General features: G+C 55.7%; 1 protein-coding gene across 1 annotated transcript in view; it reads right to left on the bottom strand.

Annotated features, from left to right (window-relative positions):
* Positions 1-21,986, bottom strand: part of CCDC33 (coiled-coil domain containing 33) — a 106,517-nt gene that overhangs the window by 21,242 nt on the left and 63,289 nt on the right. Inside the window, exon 12 of the mRNA XM_087428692.1 lies at positions 16,560-16,754. Within this exon, the coding sequence (XP_087284818.1) occupies positions 16,560-16,754 (195 nt within the window). The remainder of the gene's footprint in view (positions 1-16,559; positions 16,755-21,986) is intronic.

Genomic DNA, 21,986 nt, shown 5'->3' with positions numbered 1-21,986 from the left:
TGATCCTGCCCCTCAGCCTCCCCACTGGGGAAATGGGTTGCTGTCTTCTGCTCTGTGTGCCCCTCCCATCCCAAGACCCTGGAGCCAGAAGCCATGATAACAGCAAAGCCAGAATGATGCCCCCTCCCAGTCCAGCCTTCAGCGCCCCCTCCCTGAGAGGAGCCAAGGGCTCCCACGCCCACTGCGCTGCCAATCGATTGAATCTGCTCCCATCCTCAGGCGTGACATGAATTTTTCATCAAAGGCCTATAGACTTTGGGAAACGCACAATTAGAAGCCCTGTCAATAATGCACCATGCGGAGGCCTCGGCTGCGCTCAGCCAGGCCCCAGACATGGCTGTCTTCCAGGCCTGCTCTGGCGGGTGGCAGTGGGGGCACTGAGTGGACCCCTCAGGAGGATTATCACTGGACACAGAGCAAGTGTGGGATGCTGAGAGGGAGGGGAAGCCATATCCCAAGAGTTGAGCATGCCCCTTGAAGCCCCAGGCAGGCCCCAGCAGGACCCGCCTGGTCTCAGGTGCTTCATCTATAAAATGGGTGCTAACGGGCCCCTCGCCCCTTAAAGTGTGGTGAGACACAACAGACAGTTGCTATGTGAAGACTGAAGTTCTTTGTGGGGCCTGGGAATGTCCTTCTTCCATGGGGTCCCAGGAAGCAGGGCAGGCATCAGGCTGGAGTGGGGGGGGGGAAGAAGGCAGCACAGAGATGCCCAGTGGTATTGGGGGGCTTGATTCACCCAGCTCAGGGTCAAGGTCCCCTGTGATCCCAACCCTACCCCCTCTCCAGCCTCATAGCGCAGCTCCCCTTCCACCAGCGCTGCCCACTCGCATCCGCTTCCCACAGGCTCAGGACCTCTGGGGGAGGAACAGAGGTTCTGTTCTGTCCTGCCTCTGGGCCTTGTAGTTCCTACACCAACAGGATGGAGGCACCTTCACCCTTCTCTGCAGATCCATTCTTCAGAGACAGCCTCCTGACAAAAGCCTTTCCCACTCTCCTTGGCTAGAACAGATGGCAGCTTCCTTTTCTGGGTTTCTAGAGCCTGAACCAGGCAGGTAATAACAACCAGAGCTCACCACAGGCGGGCACTGTTCTAAATACTTTACATGGATCAATCTAACTTCATCCCTCCAGTAACCCAACATGGCAGCTACCATTACATCCACTCTACAGAGGAGGAGAGCGAGCAGGAAGAGGTGACGGGACTTGTCTCAGTGCGGGAGCTGGTTCCCGAGTCTGCACTCTTAACCACTTGCCCAGACCCTGGGGCTGGCTCTCCTGTCCTCCACTGGCCTTTGAGTCCACAAGGGCAGGGCTCATGCTCCCTGCTTCCTCACTCACTAGGGCAGGGATCTCCCACTGCAAGGCCCAGGGCTCCCCTGCCCCAGTGCAGGGGAGCTCAGGGCAGGGCACGCAGGTGGTCAGTACCCACTGGCTGCTCTGCTCCCCCACCCCACAGGCTCCAGGTCTGGCTTCTACATTCTGAGGCTGTCCTCCTGAACACTGTCCCTCCCTGCAAGAAAGCCACCACATTGACACACAGGAGGGGAGAAGCAACTGGGGCTCAGGTGGTTTGTACTGTTGCTTCTAGAGTGTTGCCAGATTTCTTTGGGCCCTGACTAGCCGTGGGCCTCTGCTCCAGCCTGGGAGGGGGCTCGTGGGCACCCAGGGTTCTGTGTCCCTGCACATGGGCTGTGTGGCGCCCGAGACACCAGCGCCTGGAGGCCTGGCTTGTGCCAAGTGCACACAGCCCCCCATTTCTAAACCCTCTCCAGCAGAAATGCCACCAGTGGGCCTGAAACACAGATGGAGGCCATGAATCACACCTCCTCCTCCACCACCCGGCCAAATCCCAGCCCCAGGCACCTGGGCAGGATGCAGCTGGGAACTGTCTGAGGCAGAGGTCTCACTAGGATTCCCACACATTCACACAGGGGCCCTGCGATGGGCCGGGGCAGTGGCTGGCGGGGTGGGCAGGGAGCTGGGTGAAGCCCCCTCCTGTGTCCCTCCCCAGCCGTGCGCTGCTTTTGGCCCTAATGAATCCACTGCCACCCAAGACCTCCGTGACTGTATTAGTGGGCATAGGGCAGCAGCAGGAGCATTGCCTTTCATCTTTTGGGGCGGTGAGTCCTGCCTCTCCCCCTACCCAGGCTAAGGACATGAGGGACCATGTGGTTCAACACACGCTCTCCAGCAGCTCCATGTGTCCAGGCCCTGTACTGGGCACCAGGGACACAGACGTGACCACGCTGGGAGCTTGTCTTGTCCCCGAGGAGCTATTGCAGCGGACGGGGCAGCGGGCACCGTGTGACTTGATACATTGGGATGGTAAGCGCAGTAGTGGAAAGCCCCTCAGCCAGGGCCCTGCCCACCCCAGGTGCAGGCAGGGGTGAAAGGGAGGGCACCCCAGAGCTGGAACGAGGTTGTTTTTTTTGTGTGTGTGTGAGGAAGATCAGCCCTGAGCTAACATTCGATGCCAATCCTCCTCTTTTTGCTGAGGAAGACCGGCCCTGGGCTAACATCCACGCCAGTCTTCCTCTACTTTATATGGGATGCTGCCACAGCACGGCTTGACAAGCTGTGCGTCAGTGTGTGCCTGGGATCCGAACCTGTGAACCCAGGGCCGCCGAAGTGGAGAGCGCGCACTTAACCACTGTGCCACTGGGCCAGCCCCTGGAATGAGTTTTGAAGGGTGAGTAGGAGTTTGTCAGCGATAAAGGAGTGAGGAAGGGGTGCCTTTCCGTCAGAGGGAACAGCAGGAGCAAAGGTGTGTTGGTGAGAAGCAGCCTGGGGGGTCTGGGGGAACAGCCTGAGGGAACAGCCTGGTGAGCAGCACACTGGGGAAAGTGCAGACAGTCAGGACAGGTGGTGAGGAGGGGTGGGGAGAGATGAGGCTGGCGTTGCTGCAGGGCCAGGCCAAGGCCCAACTGTGGAGCCTGTTATAGTCAGGTGAGGTGGGCTGGGCTGGAGCTGGATGCTGGCACTAAGCACGACTGTGAATTTCCAAAGACCCTCCAAGTATAAGGCCTAGTTTCCTTGTAAACGTGCCCCGTGTGCTGCACAGGACACCAGAGCCCAGAGAGGGCAAGAGGTTGCCAGCCTCCCATAGTACTTCCGTAGCAGAGCCAGCTCAGCATTCATACCCCCAGGGTCAGGAAAGCCAGGCCGTCTCAGGAATCTACGCTGAGGGCCAGAAGCACAGTCTATACCAGCTGGAAGGGGCCAGGACCTTCTGGAGGACAGGGCAGCCCTGAGAGGAGTCGGGCTGGGCTGCTGGCTGCCGAGAGCCTTGGGATGGGGAGACAGCCACGGGCAGGCGTCGTTAGGATGCTGCCCTTTCTCAGATGTCTGGGTGGGCCACCTGCTCTGGCATCATGGAGCCACCAGGCCATGCCCCCACCCCGCTCTGGGGGCTGCCCAAGTCTAGGCCCCTGTGCCACCCTAACCCATGCTGTACAAGGGAAACAGACTTGGCAGGGGCTTCTCAGCCCCCTCCAACCCTGTGACTCAATGACGTCACTGTTCTTGGGGCGGGGACCTGCCAAATCTGAGGCTGTGGGAGCCAAAGCCAGGACCAGAACCAGAGCCCTGGCTCTCCGCCCCAGGGGCAGCCAGCCTGCCGGAGGATGGGGACTGGGGTCTGGGGGCTTCTTCTGGAAGGCTGAGGCCCTGCCTGGTGGGGTCAGGTTCAGAGGGGTCTGCAAGGGCCTCAGCCCAAGCAGGGCTTCCCAGTGTGGGGAGGGAGATGAAGGAAGAGGAAGACTTGGCCTCACCTGCAGGAGTCCCAGCCTGAGGGAGGAGATAGTGCCCCACCCCGAGGAGCCCCAGTCTGAGAGGGAAGACATGGTTCTGCTCTGGGAGCCCTGACTGAGTGGGGTGCCATGTCCCTGCTCTGGAGCACATCTGAGGAGGAGGCAGGAACCACACACTCCCGATAAGGACACATGAAAAGAACAGATGGTGCCAACAAGTGCAAATTAATTGAGCGAAGCCTGTGTACACAGGCGCTGTGAACAGGCGGGCTGACAGGCCTGGGAATGGTTGTGGGGGGAACAGACCGGGGAGAAGCTGTAACGAGCACTTATCGATGTCTCGCTGGATCTGCAGCCGGGAGCACGGTTATTGACAAAGCCTGTCTATAAATCTCCTGGCCACGTCTCCAGAAACCTTAATTACGGGGCCTCATTACTCCTCACACCTCTAGGCACAGGGGACCAGCCTGAGCTGGAGCGGCTGCTGACACTGCGGCTGGCCTGTGACAGCCAGGCAGAGCCTCTGCACAAGACCTGCCCAGCTGGGAGACCTGGGGGGGACACAATTTAGGGTCCTGTGCCCCGTGGAGTGGCCAGGGGCAGGCAGGTGGAAGGGACTTTGGAGTCCGGGGGCTCAGGGTGTACATTCCAGTTTTGCCAGTTACTCTTGACTCTGAGGAGCACTTCGCCTCTCTGAGCCTCAGTTTCATCATCGGTACAATGGGGAGAGGGCTGTGGTGAAGATTCAGTGGGCAAAGTCTGCCCAGTGTCGAGCACAGTGCCTGGCACTGGTGTGTGGGTAACGCATGCCCCTTCCCTAGCTCCTCAATCACCATGCCGGAAGCTACTGAGAAAGAGAAAAGCAGCCCCTGCCGGCTGGGAGCTGGCCTGGTACGCACAGCTGGACCTTGGTGTCCTCTTGTGGAACACAGTTTCACAGCATCAGACAAGGCCACTCTCTGACCACGATGGAGCAAGACAAAAACAAGACCACTCCGTAATCACATCTGAACACAGATGAAATAGGAACATTGTCCAAACCACAAAAACGACCGGACAGCAGCCTTCCTTGGCTAACGCGAGTGCCTGAGTCCTCAAACCCTCCCCCAAATCACCTAACTCAAAATCGTCATTCCAACACGCTCCTCCTGACGCCCCTAATCCCCATGGCAGGCGGCCCCTTGGCTGCAATGAGTCAATAAACCGCATTTGGTTTGACCACCAGTGTGTTCTTGGTGGTCTTGGAGGGAATTGAGATTGTACTCTCAGAGGCCCTTCACGGCTCACAGAGCCCTCTCCAGGCACCACGGGGTTTCCGCAGCAGCCTGTGGGGTAAGGGCTGTCACTCTCCCATTTGACAGCTGGAAAGATCGAGTCCCTAAGGTGCTGGGAGCTGTGGGGGAAGCAAACTTCCCTCCTCAGATCCAGACCTGCCATCTCCTGGGCCGTGTGTCTGCTTAGGAAGGGGCATTTTATGCATTCACTGGACACATTTACTGAGCACCTACTGTATGCTAGGCATGGCGTGGAGGGAGGGGATATAAGGCAGAGAGAGCAGAGGAGCTGTGAGCAAGTACCATTAGGGTACATTAGGTGCGGGTTGAAGATTCTGGGTTGGGGCACAGGCTCCGGAGGTCACAGGGGCCAGCAGGCTGAGGGGCTCATGCTGCAGGTGAGGGAGCCACAGAAGCGTTTAGAGCGGGGTCAGCACACCTCGATTTGCGCTTTGGATATGTCACCCGGTGGCTGTGTCTTAGGGTGGAGGGGCCAGTGGGCAGGAGGGCCCCATCTGGACTGTCAGCTCCTGGTCCCTGAGCCAGCTTCCTGAGGGAACCCCTCTGGCCCTCCACAGGAGCCCCCCACCCACATAAAGGAGAAGGCGGGAGGGAGAGGCCTTCATCTCGGCCTCCGCAAAACTCCCCCACTGATGAAGCGGGGTTCCCCACCCAGCCAGAGGAGGGACAGTGAGATGCCTCCAGTCTCCCAAACTGGTCCTCTGAGGGGGTCCAGCCACTAGGCCCTTGCCCTGGCTGCCCCTTCCAAATCCCTGAGCCACTATTCAGCCATCCCCAGGGTCTACCAGGCTGAGGTGGATTTGCATATCTGAGAGCAAAAAAAATTCTGCCACAGAAGCTTAGCGCCATCAGGGCTGCTGAGCCCCTTTTGTCTGTTTTCCTAAGAGCTGGCTAAAGGCTGAAGGATAATTAGTCCCCTGTGGGCAACGCTGTCTCCCTCCTTGAAGATTTAAAGGCACAGCCCACCTACTCCACCGGCTTCCCCTCGCCCACGGTTCCCACTGGCGTCTCAAGCCTTTCTCCGGCAGCCCCTCTGGCCCCATCCTCCGTCCTGGCTCCTGGCGGCGCTGAGGAGGGGCCGTCTGTCGCTGGCAGGAGCCGATGAATGGGCATTTTATCTGATTAAACTGGGAGTGAACTGGCCCTTCTCTATTATCTTTGGACCTGATTGGATATTTAACACCAAGCGGATTGTGTGTGTGTCTGTGTGTGTGTGTGTGTGTGTGCGCGCGCACGCGCGCGTGTGTGTGTGTGTGTATGGACTGGGCTTTTCTAGTCCATGTCAGGAGGAAATTGGATTGTACTGAAAAGCATTTAATCTGAGCTCAGGAGTACACTCTAACAGAGTCACTGAGCTGGGGGAGGGACAGTTATGCCCTTAGCCCTGGACAAGAGGGGCCCTGCCCTGGGCCCTGTGTGTTAGAGGGCCCGCTCCGGCCCTCCTAGGCCGCAACACTCCCCATGGGGGAGCAGTTGGTGAGGCCAAGGGGACGTGTCCACCCAGAGCCTGAGCACCCTTCTAGACCACACCTTGGGTACCTGGGACCCTGAATTCCCTACTGTTTCCAGGGCCTGTCCTCCTGAAGGTGACGGTGTGCCCTTATGCACAAGGAAGGTCTCACCCGTTCATCAGGTCATGAGGGTGTGGGACTGAACGAGCTGGGTGAGCAGAAAAGGGGGCATCTCTTGGGAGACGTGGGGAGACTAGGGGCAGGCGGCTTGGAGCTGCTCTCTCCATGTCGCCAGAGTCCAGTGCGGAATCTAAGAAGTCTCTGAGGTTGTTAACAAGGTGCACTTTTCAAGGTAGAAGAGTGGGACATATTTAATAGTTTGCCAGCTACAGCTTGATTTTACAACTTTCATCATTTGGAATTTAAATAAGATGGTGTGTAGGCCTCCACTTGACTCTCAGAGGTTTGGGTAGGCCTGGGGAGGGGACTTGCAGCCACAGAGCTCAGTTTTGGTGTTTACTAGAAAACTGAGGCAGCCCTCCCACCCAGACGGGCTGGGAAGACAACGAGTCAAGCTCACCAAGCCCTTGATTTCTGAGTCATGAAGCTTGGCCAAGGCAGCTGCAGGAGCAGGTGCTGGGCTCGAGACCCCAGACCTGTGCTGGACCGAGGAATGTTCTCCCTCAGTCTTGCCCTGCAGCCCTGGGATGGTTACTGATCTACCAGCAGTTTCTCCAACTGTAAAATGGGGATGATAATTGTACATCCTTCATCAGCTTGGTGCAAAGATGAAATGAGATTATGATTAAAATTCTGGGAGCAGAGTAGGAGCTCAATAAAGATTGATGGACCTAATTAGTATTATTAAAAGGAGGGCTGAGCTGGCCATTTGCAGAAGGAATGGGCCTCACCTCCCAGGTTCGCAAAGCCCCCCAGTCACCTCTGGTTCTGTAGTCCCTCCCACCCTCACCAATCGATGATTCAAGCCCTCAGCAATGTATGGCCTCATCATCTTTGCCTTATTTACAGAGAGCTGCACTCTGGACCCGCCCACCCACCACTTACTCAGGGGACTGTGATGGATGGTGTCACAGGGCAGCGCCAGCCACCTCGCTAAGGAGCAGAGACAGAGCTGTCCTACTTCACGTGTCTTGCTTGCCAGGATGAAAGAAGAAACCATCAAGACAGGCCCCTCCCTCCACTGAGGGGGACACTGAAGGTGGGGAGGGGTGCAGCCAGCGAGATGCATCAAGTCAGCGGCAGAGTGGGAACTGGAACCCCGGTCTCCCAGTGCCCCTTCCGCCCAGTGCTCTCTCAGCTGTTCATTTTTTCTCCTCCTGGGGCCTCTGCCCCAGAAGCCCTCTCGTCTGCACTTCCTCTGAGTCCGATCTTTTGGGTGCTTGGGGCTAGCCCCTGATCTGGGCAATCCACTGTCCCACCCACCCCCTCAGTTCTTGCCTCCGCACCCCTGAGACTTCTCATCCCTCACTGGAGGGAGGCATTCTCCCCATTTTACAGATAAAGAAACTGAGACCTAGAGAGGGAAGGGACTGGCCTGAGGGCCCCACAGTGCCTCTTGGTGGGAGAGAGATGTGGAGATACATGCGCGTAATCTCCACTCAACAGATTCCTCCTGCAGGAACGAGTTCGCCCACCTCCACTTCTCTTCTACCAGCAAATCAAAGCTCCATCATGGTTTTCACACTGACAACCATTGACGATAGTGACATCTGTGAACCGCCACCTGGCATTCTGTATAAAGTGTGCTCTGCCTGGGGTTGGGGCGAGGGTTAGGTATGTTCCCCTCTGTGCTCCCACAAGCCCCTGAGCAGACTGCACCCCAGTCCTGGCCACACCCTCCCCCACTGATTCCTGATGTGTCTCTCCTCCTGAACTGGGGCTTCCTGAGGACAGGGACCTTTGTAGGGAGTTATCTATGTTACTGTCACTTAGCTTGGGGACGAGTTTCTGGAGAAAGGTTAGAGGGGAAGGCCTGGGTGGATTGTGCTGCTTCCTCCTTTCCCCTCAGTCTCAAAGGGCCCCATGAACACAGTGACTACTGACAAGCCTCCTGCCAAGTGGACAGCCCGTTACAGTTTCCAATGCACTGTCACCCACTCCCTTCTTAATCCTCCCAAAAACCTCACTAGTTGGGTAGGGGGAGAGTATTCCTTCCATTTAACGGATGAAGACACAGGCCCAGAGAGGTGGGGTGATTTACCCAATGTCACACAGCTCTCGAGTGGTGGAGAAGGGACCCAAGCCTGCTCCAGCTGCACACATGAGTAGAGGGGTCTGCAGGGGGAGATAACACAGCTGGGCACATGGTAGATGCTCAAAAAGCTGGTCGAATGAATGAGTGAATGAATGAGTGCGTGTGCCAGACTGCAAAGTCAACAGGGAAGGGGTGAGGCAGGAGAGGCAGCTCGGGGTCCGTGGGGGGTGGGGAGCACTTGACATTTTGTTCCCTGTGCTCATGTGCCCCCTCTTGGCTCCTCAAGCACCACCCATACTTGGGGTGGAGCTCTTCCCCCTTCTCAGCCCCTGGGGGTGGCGCCCCCGTTCTCCCCGGCTTCCCTCGGCCTCTGCAGGCTCCTCCTCAGTTGGGCTGGGAGGCTTTCTCCATGGCAGTGTGCCTCCCTCCTCCGCATCCACCCCCTGATGTCTGGGGGTCAAGGACAAGAGCATAAGTGGAGGCTCTCAGCACGTGCCCGACCTCCCCACACAGCCCTCCCCTGGGCCTTGGGGTGCACCCCTGGAAAGTATTTGACGCTCAGGAGGATGGACTTCAGGAAGAGGCCTGCATGGCCCTCAGAAGCAGGCTCAGGTCCATTTGGGCAGGGAATCTGGGGTGTTAGATACCCAGAGAGTGATCTAGAATTGCGGGGCTTGGGCTCTGGGGTGCGTTTACCTGGCCCCACGGATCCCTTGTTCTGTGGGGAGAGACGAGGCTGGAGGAGGCCCAGAAAGGCCCTCTAAATCATCTTAGGATGGTACCCCCTCCCATCCTGTCTAATACTCTGTTCCATGGGCCCTGGGGCCCTTTCCTTGGGCCAGGCCACTTGCCCATCTGGTCAAGTTGATCAGGAAGACAAGCCCACTCCAGCAGCCAGTGGCTTTCCCTGGCTGGGCAGCACTGGGCTCCCCACCAGCTCTGGGGCCCGGGTTGGGTGGGGGACGGTGTGAGGGTGGTGAGCCCCCAAGTTCGAGACTATGTGGAGGGGGGGAGCGGGGCTGGCCTGCAGGGGGCCTTGCTCAGCCACTCACACACACCAAGAGACAATAAATTGACAAACACTTAATCTCTCTGCAAATTGAAACGGAGCCATAAATATCTGCTACATCCCAGCAGCTGAGTTATGAGTCTCGTTTATTAATCTCTTTAGTCCCAGGTGATGGATGGAGGAGGAGAACAGCCCACCAGAGACTCAGAAGGATGGGGGAAGGAGGGAGGAGAAGGGGGTCAGGGGTCTGGGAACAGCCCTTCTGGAGAAGGGGTCAGAGTGGAGAGGCCTGGGGGATTTCTGCTTCCTCCTCTTTTATTCTCAGTCTCGAAGGGCCCCACGAACACAGTGATCGTTAATAAGCCTCCTGCAAAGTGGACAGCCCTTTAGAGTTTCCAATGCACTGTCATCCACCCTCTTGTTAATCCTCTCCACAGCCTCAAGAAGTTGGCAGGGGGAGAGTATTCCCTCCACTTAACAATGAGGAGACAGGCCCAGAGAGGTGGAGTGATTTACCCAAGGTCACACAGCTCTTGAGTGGTGGAGATGGGACTCAAACCCGCTACAGCTACACGGATGAGAGGAGGCTGGAGGAGGGGTCTGCAGGGGGAGATAACAGGGACCCACGTAGCACAGAATCCTTATTTCTTCCTTTCCACCTTTCTCCTCTCCCTCCCTTTCTTCCTCAAATGCTGGGTAAGCACTATCTCTCTCTCTCCCTCTCTGTGCAGGAACTGGAGGAGGAAGAGAAGGCCAGAGTCGGGAGAGGACGAGGAGCTGGTGATGCTTCTCAGCCGAGCCGGGGAGCTGTAACTGTTGCGCCCTCACAAGATTTATTTTTAGAAAACCCCTGAGTGCCAGCTTGCAGGGCTCACAACTTGGGGGCCGCAGGAGTGCCCGGGAGGAGCTGAGGAGGACTAGAGCCCTGAGAAGACCTCCTGCCTGCGGAGCGGGGCCTGGGAGGGCGGGGGTGGGTTGTGATATGGTGCTTGTGTGTGATGAACACGTGCCCTTAGGTGGCCTTGTGGCGGGGTGGACAGAACAGAGGTGCTTGTAGAGGTGACCGGGAAGAAGACTGACTTGACAAATTGGGGCCACGAGCACTGGGCAGTGGAGCACTACAGAGACTGAGGTGGTGGAGCAGGAGGGATGGGGTGGCTTGCGTGGGGTGGCTTGCAGGAGGCACAGAGTCAGGGGTATCAGAGTGGATGCCATTCAGATGGCACCAGATGGCACCAGATGGCCGTGCTTTCTCTGTCTCTGTCTCGCTCTCTGTTTCTCTTGTGTTTTCTCTGCCTCTTGTGGCTCCAAAGGATCAGGGCCCCTAGGTGTGGCTCGTATTCTCAGAAGCCAGGTGATCTGCCTCCCAGGTGGGATCAGTGTCACTCCAGCTCGCAGGGGCCGACCCCAGGCTCCCTAGGCTTTGTGATGACATCATCCCAGGCTGACGTTCCTGCTTCTAGTTGCCGCTGATGTGGGCAGTGTCCATACTTGGGTGACTACCACCATTGCTGCAGGAGGCTCCCGCTGAGGACCTGTGGCAGGTGGTGCGCAGGGAGCAGAAGCCGGGCCTAAGCCTGAGCCTCACCAGGCAGCAGACCCCATCCTGGGCTGGGGCCTGAGGGCCTGAGGGCCTGAGGGCCTGGGGGCAGGACCAAGTCTCCAGTCACAGCTCAGAAGCCCCAGGGGACTTGGGAACATCTGCTCCAACCTCCTCCACCGCCCACACAGGGAGAACTTAGGGCCCAGGGAGGGGAAGGGAGTTCAAGGTCACTTCAAAGAGGTGGTAAGACCGCTGTGAGTACAGGGGACAGTCTGGAGCTGGCCTGGGCAGGCAGAGGGCATGTGCCCTGTGGCTGTGGGGTGCTGAGGGAGCTGGGGATGTGGTAACCTTGAATGCAGCAGGGCTGGGGCAGGGAAGGGCTCACGCCACATAGGGTTACCCCCATCCGGGTTTGCCTGGGACTGTCCCAGATTTAGCACTGTAAGTTGCATGTCCTGGGAACCCCTGGGTCCTGGGCGGACAGGGATGTAGCAGGTGTCTCTGCTACACCGTCAGCCCCCTTTCTGAGAGCTCCTCCCTGTCCCATTTGGCCCCGAGGCGCAGGTAGCACAGGGTAAGGGGCTCTCCTGTGTCACAGATGGAAAAATGAAGGCTCAGGGACAGGGAGCTCTCTGAGCCACCCTGGGGGGTCCCTCTGTGACCTGAGCCCCCATCTCCCCTGCTGTGTGACCCGGGAGGTGCTATAGCCTCTCTGGCCTTCCTTCCTCTCCTCACCCATGAAATGGAGCCCTCTTCCTTGGGGGGAAATGGTGTCCAAGGAGCTGAAACCAACCTGCCACCCGTAGGGGCAGGTGAGATGGGGTGGGGGCAGTGGGGGGAAGTGGGCCTAAGGAAACAGAGGGATCAGGGATCATGCTGGGGTGCTGGGTCCACAGACTCAAGAAAGGAAGAGAGACAGAAGCTCAGAGGGGGGGTGGGCATGTGGAGATGGGAAGGGAAGAGATGGAGGGAGGGGGGAAAGCCTTTCAAAGAGACAGTGGAAGAAATGAGTTATTCCAGTGTGGTGAGGTTGGGAAAACTGCACTGAATCTTTAAATAACCCTTGTCAATTATTCATCTGCTGGTATGAGGGCCCTCTGGTCTGCCACAAATCTCCTCTGAGCAGTGGCGGAAAGGAGGGAGGGAGGGAGGGAAACAGAGGGAGTCAGAGAGAGAGAGAGCCAGAAAATCAGGGAGAAATAGAGATAACCAAAGAAAGACAGAAGCAGGGAGAGACAGAAACAGAGGGGGCAGTGCTGGGGTGGGGGTTGGAGAAAGAGAGAGAGAGAGAGAGAGGAATGGAGGGAGGGAGCCAGAGAGAGGAGGGGAACGACCCTATGCTGTAATTTCTGCACTGGAAACAACACTGACCACTCACTTCTTGAATAGCAACTGAGTACCGCTGCCTCTGTTCATCCAAAGCATAGCCAGCCTCCTCCAGGAGCCTTCCTTGCTCCTCTCTCTCCTCACTCAGGGCTCACTAGGTGTGTCCAGCAATGCTGGGTAAGTGCAGCACTTAAGAAGATACACTGTTTCAGCCACATCTCTTTGCCATTCTTCTCTCCCCGAATATTTACTATGCGCCTACTCGGTGGTCTCCCAGAGTGTGGCTAGCTCCTGCCTGCTGGGGAACTTCCAGAGCTCAGGGCCTTGGCCTCTCCCTTCCCTCGCCCCTCCTGCCCCCTTGCCCTGCAAAACAGGACACAGGGCTGGGCACCTGGCAGGGGTGAGGAGTCCTGGTTTTCTGGCTGGCTAGGGGAACTGCTGACACAGCTGCTGGGGATGGGAATCGGGGCGGGTGTCTTATCAGCCCTCTGGGAATGAAAGCGGGCCCGTCTGGAGACCGCACGGAGCCCCTCATCTCTCTTGCTCTGACCCTGAGACATTGCCTGGCTCAGCTTGAGGTGGGCTCGGGGGTCTAGTGAGTGAGGGGGAACGCTTGCAAGTTGTTCACTGTTTGGAGAGTTGCCGTGGTCAGGATGACTCTTAACATCTCTCTTTTCACCCTCACTTAAAAGCCTACCTCTTCCAAAAAACACTTCCTGGGCTGCTCAGAAGGGAGGTGAAGGTTTCCTCTAGCTCTGCTGGGCCCTACACTTGACCCAAGATCACACTGCAGGGCCTTGACCCCAGTGGGTCTACCCAGGACCAGAGCTCCACACTACGTGGACAAAATGGCACTTAAAAGGCCTGTGTCAAAACCAGGTGTCCCGGATAAAGGGAGCCCGAGATGGAAGAAACGGCTGGATTGCAACCCGGAATGAAGGCCAATGCAAGGGCAAACTATGGGGGGGGGCACCCAGGAGGTGGGGCTGTGGGGGCGGGACTGGCAGGCCCAGGGCAGCAGGGAGCATCGTACATGTACAGAGGGTACAGACCCCGCGGCCCCTCCCCTCCTTTCTCCATTCCCAAGGTGCTCCTTTCTCCAGAACATGTTCAATCTCCTATTAAGCCAGAGGAGGCTCTGGAGGGAATCAGAGGTAAAATTGTTTCTTGGGCTCTGGGGAGTGTGCACAAGACTAGACACAGACAAAGGCACTCCAGGAGTCAGGGGTTGCTGAAAGGCTCACAGCCCGGATGCCATGGCCAAGAGATGAGGGAGGCGTTAATCATTTGCTCAGTGCACAACCACTGCCGTGTCACTGGGGCCCGCTGCTACACCCCCAGGCTCTGCTGCTGGTGCCCACTCCCTGACGACAGGTCCAAGAGTCACATATCTTATGATGGTGCCATTGCCACCCAGATGTGTTCCTGCGCTAGTCAGCTATCTTCCACTGCTCTGTGACTCTCTCTACGGCTCACACGCTGTGTGTATGCTCATTACTATGTTCTGTGGTTGCATGTTCCTGTAATACGGTGCTGTCTGATGTCTCTCTATGGCTTGGGTCTATTGCTATGCAACCACACTCCACTGCTCCCTGACCGTGTTCTATTGCTTGTCACTGTGTCTCTTTGTCGCGTGAGCTCGTCCATTGCTATGTAATTTTGTTTGGTTGCTATGGAACAGTGACCCATTGCTACATGGCTACCTGGGATTGTCATGGAGCTGTACACTGTTGCTACCCACCCACGTTCTATTGCTTATGACCAGGCTCTACTGGTCACTTGAATGTCTTTCTCTGGGTCCTGCCCTGGTCCTTCAGGGCTCTGGCCAGTGGGTAGGAGCTGGGGCTGGGGGTTGGGTTTCCAGGATCCAGCTAGGGCAAAGTGTCAGAGGAGGGAATAGCCAGCATGGTAAATGTGAGATGAGAGAAAGAGTGTGGGTGGGGGAGGGCAGGTGGCATGATGAGTTGGAGAACTGAAGGCAGGGGTGGGAGGGTAAATGGAATTGAGCCAAGAGTCAGGAACAAGGAGGGAACAGGCCAGGCCTGGGACAGGCTGCGATGGGCTAGGGAGAGGGGCAGGCCCACCGCCCTGTATAGTATCTCTCTGAGGGACCCAGTGATGTCAGGTTGGCTGAAGGGTCCAGGGATGGCAAGCAGGCCCCTGCAGCTATCTGCTGTTCACTTGGCTATACGCAAGGCAGCATGGAATAGCAGGGTTAGGAAGCCTTCGGCAAGGTCATCCCATCTCTGGGCCTCCTCACTGCCATCCTCTGTGAAGTTAGGAGATCGGACTAGCTATTCTCTAAGGGTCTTTCTGGTGCCTCTGCTCTCCAGCCAGGGCTTCCATAATGTGGCCCAATAAGCATTTACCTACATTTGTGTTGGGCCAAGACAGGCCTGGGCCCTGAGCTCAGAGATGAGGAAGCCAGCGTGCTCTTAGTTCAAGGGCTGGATGGTGGCGGCTGAGTAGATCTAACCCAACAGCAGAACAGGGAGAGCAGCCAGTGCTTGTGGCCTTGCCAGGTGCCCAGCAAAGGGGACAGAAGAGGGACCAGGGATCCCTCTCTCTGGGCCCAGGGCCCACTGATGGGAGTGCTAGGGGTGATGTCCAGAGAGAGCATGCTTGAGTTAGTTCTCCATACAGACCCAACTCACAACATCTCTGACAGTCTGTGGGTATGGGGCAGCCCTGAGTCCCCTTGTTCACACTCAGAGCCTCCCAGAATCCTGTCTTAGTGCCCTTGGGTCACTTGTTTCTCCTCCTCCCCTCTGGCACTCACAATGGCTACTCAACCTCTCGCTCAAAAACAGTTCTTCCTCATGGCTGACCTTGACTTCTCAAGCTGCAGTCTAGTCCCACCTCCTATGGTTTAACCCTTAAGAGAAGATCAAGACTAACTGCAGGTATTGGTTTATTCATGCTGCCCAGAGTCTCCAGAGACAAAGTCTGAATCTTTATTTTCACCCCAACTGATGGCTGAGCTGGTAGGTTAGGCCTGAGAGCTGCTTTTCCAAGGGGCAGAGGTGAGAGGAGTGAGTGTGCAAGGGGGCCCAGGAATGCTCTGGCACCTAGGGAGGGCCCTGCTCCAAGGAAGGCAGGGGCACTCCACGCGGGAGCATCCTGGGCACACCCAGCAGACAGCAACCCTTCCTATTCGTCCAATGGGACATGTTCCAGAAAGGTGCAGAAGTGCCAGGGGAAGATGCAGAGGCTGTCAGTGGAGAGGGGCAGGTCCTGAGAGGAGGAGGCCCAGGGTTTCCCTAGGGGCCAGTGGCCTCTGCTGGGGCTTTTTCTCAGGATCTTCCAGAGCAGCGATCCCCATGGGATCCGCTGTGGAAGAAGGGAGGAAGCCACACATGAATTCACCATGGTCACTGGGGTGGGACTTGGCCTGTGCTGTCTTTTGGTGGCCTGTTCTTTGGCTCTCTGCATCAAGGGGCTAGGACTCAGCACTGACCCCTCACCAAATTAAGGCCACCTCGGCCACCTTCACCCACCGTTTCCCAGCATCTCGTCAACTGGCAACAGGAAGCCACACCAGCTCTCATGATCAAGGACACAGACTCTGTGACCAAAGGTGGTGGCCTCTCTTCTTTGAGCCCCAATTTCCTCTTTTAGAAGTTTAACCTATTCTCTCGGGGGGCTTCCCATTATCCAGTGGACATGCCCCCGAGGAAGTGCTGAGTGGATGACTTGAGGAAACGGAACTCAGTCTTACAAGTGTTGCAGGGGTTTGTGTTGAAGGCAATCATATGGGAGTCTCACTCAAAAGGTGAAGAAACTCTGTAAGATGAAGAATCCACACCTTCCACCAGTTTAGCTTTGGGGTAATTCACACACAGGGTGTGCCTAAAGGGGAGGTCTACTTGCCACTGGAGGAGTGAACCAGGACCACAAGTGGCAGTCAAGCCCCTTCCCCATGGCCTCTGTCACCGCTCTGGCCCTCCCGGCCGTGTGGGGGAGACACTCACCGCCTCACGGGACATCCTAAGCACCGGGGGCCCTTCCTCTGCTTCCTGAGAGGAGGATGTGCTGGAGTCCATTGTGGAGCTCTCTGTGGCCTTGGACCAGGACTCGCGGATGGTACCCAGCTTCCCATCTAAGATCTTGGGGTCCAGGATGGGCAGAACCTTGCTGTTGTTTGGCGTTAAGAAGTTTTCCGGCCTCTGGAAGAGAGAGTGTGGAGAAATTTCTCTGTGCCTCTCTATCATAAGCATACGTTCTATACCCCCCAAGCTTCTCTTCTTCCTGGCTCAGGAGGCCCTGCAGGCCTGGCCGCTGTCTACCTCCTACCACCTGCCCGCCTTGCTCAGTGAGACCTAATCACACTGTCCTTGCCATTCCTCCAACAAGCCAAGCACTTTCCTGGCTCAGGGCCTTTGCATCTGCTGTTCTGTCTACCTAGAGAGCCTCATGGGTCTTCATATGGCTATCCCCTCTCGTCATTCAGGTCTCAGCTCAGATGTGATCTTCTCAGAGAGGCCCTGCCCTTTGAGATAGAGGCCCGCCCTATAGAAAGTAACCCCTTCTCCAATATACTCTCTAGTCACATTATCCCATTTTACTGTATTCAAAGTACTTATTCTACCAGAAAATCAACTTTTAGAAAATGTGTTTGTTTATTGTCTGCCTCCCTCCTCCAATCCCCACGCTAGAATGTAAGTTACATGTAAGCAGGGACCTTGCTGATTCCTAGTGTCTGCCTCACTGTAGGTGCTCAATAAGCATGTTGCAAGAATAAATATCACGCCATCAATGACTCCCACCCTTGGTGCAGTACCAACAGCTTCTGAAATCGCCACACTCCTTTGACATCCTTTGCTGTGTAGACTTGCTTTCCATTCCGTCTCCTCTGTCATCCTCTCATCTTATCACCCGTTAAACAGGCTCTTCTCTCTCTACTCGGATGGGCCTCTTTCTTCTTCCATGTTCTTCTCTCTATTCTCCACTTCCTTCTACAACTATCGCTCTCATCTCTGCTTGTCTAGAACTCAACCCCACTCAATACCAGCCCGTCCAGGAAGCCTTGATGGTCTCTGCCCACACTTGCTCGAAGCTTTTCTAAGTTCTTCCAGCCTAGCAGCTGGCTTTCTCTACACTCACACCATTCTCTAATTTCAGGCTTATTTGCCATTTTTGTTCCTCTGACAAAAACTTTAAGTCCTTGGGCTTAGGGACAGGTCTGTGCTCCCCCTAGGGAGAGGTTACTTTTAAAGCTGCTGGAAATTCATGGTTAGCCCTAACATGTCGACTGTTCAAAGAATCATGCAGTCTCAGGGTTCGTTGGGACCTCAAGGGCAACTCACTTCCACTCTATACTAGCTGTTGGAATTTGTCTTGGCCAAACAGCAGCCAAATATGCCACTGTCTAGAGTGTTGTGTTAGAAGCAAACAGAACAATGAGCACAGTTCCAACCAGGACAGATGTGCTCAGGGTTAGAGGTGCCTGGATGTCTGACCATGAACAAACAGAGGGAGAATGAGCGCAGGTGGGCCACTCCTTAAACGGATGCTCTATATGAAATCCCGCACATATGAACCAGATGAATCGGGACAAGGACGCTTCACTTTACTATTGGGATCCTTCAAATAATGATTTCTTTATGCCCCTTTAAAATAAAATTTGGTGTGCAGAAATTCATTAACATGAAGCCTTTTCAGGCTTGTGTCAGTAGAGTAAGGGACAGTCATACAAGCACAGAGGTATCCAGTCCAGTCTGGGCCTCATTTTTGCCCCCTGTCAAATGGGTACAAGGATAGATAATTCCAAAGAGAAAGCAGCCATATGAAGTTTCTTGGAATGGGAAGAGTGAAGCACTGGGTGACCCCGAGGCTGACTTTGGCACCTACTGCACTTCATAACCAAGACTTCTGGGCCTGTTTTCTCCCTGGGTATTAGGCCTGGCTGTCTCTCTCACCTGCTCCTCTCAGTAGCTGTGGTTCAGGGAGGGCAAGATTCATTCGGAGCCTCCCCACTGAACATGCCCAGTGTCTCTGTTTGGCATCTGAATCAGATGGTTTGGGGTTTTCTGGTTGTTTGCGTGTTTTAGACAGGAAAAAGCACCACATCTGTCTCCACTTTAGATCGGCTGAACACCAGATTGGCTGCAGAAGGAGAACTATAGATGCATATTGGATGGATGAGTAGGTGAATGGATACAGGAGAGAATGAAGGAAAAAACAACTAGCCGGGGCAGGGCAAAGACCAACTCCCCACTGACCAGGTGGCCCGAGGGGCTGGGGTGAGATGCTGATTCAGGACCTGTAATGACATTTCTCCTCATTTCCAGGCAGAAAGCCAATCTCAATGCCCTGGATTTCATAGACTGCTATCTAATCCAGTTAGGGGAGGAAGTAGAAGTAATGAAATCAAGGGAGAGGTCTCCAGAGGTGCCCCCATCAGTTCTGAAAGCAGGGACACATTGCTGAGGGAGTCCCCTCCCCCACAACCTGTCTCCCTGACATCCACCCTGTGTGGCCCCAGGACCAGCTGGGTCTACTCAGCGACCCAGAGGTGACATTCATTGGGCCCCTGATCAAAGCTGGGCACTCACTAGGTACTTTGATGTGGATTCTGAAATTTATTACATATAATTCATTTAATTTCATCACAAAGATAAAATAAAAATGAGACTGATCCCTCAGTCCAGACCAGTGCCTTCACCCTGCCAGTCTCTGGCGGGCAGAGAGGTGTTCTGAGAAGGAGGGAAGGAACGGCAGAGTATCTATGGACTTCAGTCTATTCTGCCCATCCCACCCCCTCCTGACCCCCAGCTGCTCTTCCTCTAGCCCTGACCAGACTCAGTGGCTCTGCTCTGCTCTGCCCAATCCCTAGCTGGCCCTGGCCTGTATGTGCTCCCACAGCTACCTCATGCCAGTACCTCCTAATCACACCCCCAGCCCTGCAGGTCTCCTGCCCACATTTCCAATCCCCTGCCCCAATCAACTTTGCCAGGATCCAGCCTGGCCTCGGGGTTGGAGGCAAGGTGGGTGGGTGACTTTTATAGAAAAATCTAGATGTCCACATAATACAGACCCCACAGGGAAGTCCAGAGGCAGCTGCTCTTTTCATGTGAGGTGAGGGGCACCAGGTGGACCACAGTGTCTCACACAGTGCCTAAATTCCCCCGATAGTTCCCTTTCTTTAGGGCTAACCCTGCCTCTCCAGACTCCTCAGCTTCAGTCTGCCAACGTTTGGGGAGCGGATCATGCCCCCCTCTCCTTTCTCCTCTTGGGAAGGCAGCTTGTCTGAGATTAGAGGGAGGGACCAGGCTGCTGGAGGTGGCAGGTCAGGCAGGAGGATGGGGAGGGGGACAATGCTAAAATGGGGATGAGGAGAGGGTGAAGCCTTGGAGATTAACTCCTCCCTATAAAGGCTCAGCCTTGCCTTGCTCTCCCCCTTTCCTCCAGGTGGGGGTGGGGGCTGCTGGCCCACCCCATAAACCTGCTTATTTGCTTTTCTATTTGGCAGGCCCTTCCCTGCCTGCTGAGGCAGCTTGGGGCTGACAAGTGGCCCCTCACTCTGTGGTTCCGTGGCTGAAGCACGTCCTGCTTCATTAGGGCTGTAATTGGAGACCTACTTTGAAAGCTCAAAGCGATGCATGGCCACGCACTGGCTCAGACTCAGAGCCCAGCCCACTGCTCTTGTGCTGCTGCAGCTGCCCCTCACCACATGAGTGCCATAGTGGGGAGAAGGCACCCCTTCCTCACGCCTCTCAGCCCTCACTGTTGCCTGCAGAGGAGGGTCTGTTGAGACAGACCAGGCCAATAGCATCACAGGCTTGAGGCTTCTTGGGTCACCTGTTTCCCCCTCTCCCCTAACATCTTCTGCCTCCTTCCTACTCTTTCCATCCCCTAGATCCCTGATCATGCAAAATGCAACAGTTCCAGCCTGCCCTGGCAATTACAGACTGGCAGGGTTGCAGCTGCTGTCCTTGGTGCTGAAAATGCCTGCCTTCCGGCCCGCCCGCCTCTGGCCCCGCCCTGAGCCTTCTCGCTAGAGCGCACATGCTCTTAATTCAATTAGCTGGCCCTGAACCCTCCCCAGGGAGCCTGGAGCGGAAACTGACAAATTCTATTTAACAAAGACATTTGTCCCCTGCCCCGCTGGCTTTGGGCTCTGCCCGCCTGTATCCCGCTCATTAGGTATCTAACAAAGTGCGTCCCAAGAAATCTGCTTCCAATCGCTAGTAATTCAGGAGGCCTGATGCAATTTTCTCCCTGATAAGGGTGTCTCGCCCGCTGGCAAGCACCATAATGAGCCCTGTGCAGCGGCTCCCCGATCAGTCACTGCTTTGTCATTTCCTGTGGCCGCAGTTGTAGGTTCTTATCTCTTCAGCTGAAAGCGAGGCTCAGACAACGGGCCCCTCCAAGAGGGCTTGCTGCCTCTCCTGCATATTGCAAGCCTCATTCATGGCATCCCACATGGCCTTGCAGCTGCGTTGGGGTTTGAAGCTCTGAGTCTGTCTGCCAGCCAAAAGGGCCCAATGGGTAAGGGGAGGGGAGCCAGTGATAAGGATTTTTAAAAATTCTGGCAAGGACTTTAGAATTAAATAGAGTCCTGCCTATGGCTCAGTGGATAGGCTGTGGGCTCACTCTTATTAGCCTGAAACCTGGTCTTTCTGCATTTAATCTTTCTCCTTGGGTTCCCTTTATTCACATCCAGAGGGACCTTTCTAACTTATAGGTCAGATCACATCCTACTGCTGCTCAAAGACCTTCCTTAGCTTCCCACCACTTTATGACAAAGTCTAAACCCTGTATCCTGGCATCCAGGCCCTCCACAATCTAGGCCCCATCTAACTCTCCAGTCTCACTGCCCACAAAAGCCTATGTTCCATGTGCTCCAGACACGGTCATGCCTCCATGGCTTTGCACTTACGGTCACGCTGCCTGAAGCACCCTTGCCTTGCCAATTTCAAGCCACTCTTTGAGGCAGAGCTCAAATCATGCTTCTCTGTGACTCTTTCCCTGACCTTTGTATGCTCAATGCACCGACCTCAATGAGAACCCTTAGCAAGATGGGTGGTGATGATCTCTTGAGTGCTTTACTGCTTAGCATAGGTTAGGGATGTAATAAATGGTTAATGAATTCATGCCTGAATTGGTTGGACAAGAGGTGCATCTGGTTTGGCTGAAGGGAGGTCTAGGCTATGGTAGTCTCACTTTGAGATGGGGAGAAACCCAAGAGCAGCCCCTACTTTCTGAGCAGTTTGGTCTGGAAGCTTTTGCCCTGTCTCTCCCTTCGTCCCCTCCCCCTTCTTCAATCCGCTGATTATGCACTGGGTTCATGCGGAGAGCAGAGCAGGCCAGGGGAGGGCCTGAATATCCAGTTTCCTTAGCCATCCCTGGATCCTGACCCAATACACTCCATTTGTGGCTGGGAGTCATAGGCTCAC

The sequence above is a fragment of the Ceratotherium simum genome, chromosome 3, assembly GCF_057802395.1.
Source record: "Ceratotherium simum simum isolate JZ-2026a chromosome 3, ASM5780239v1, whole genome shotgun sequence".
NCBI lineage: Eukaryota > Metazoa > Chordata > Mammalia > Perissodactyla > Rhinocerotidae > Ceratotherium > Ceratotherium simum.
This window is presented reverse-complemented; position numbering and strand designations above follow the sequence as displayed.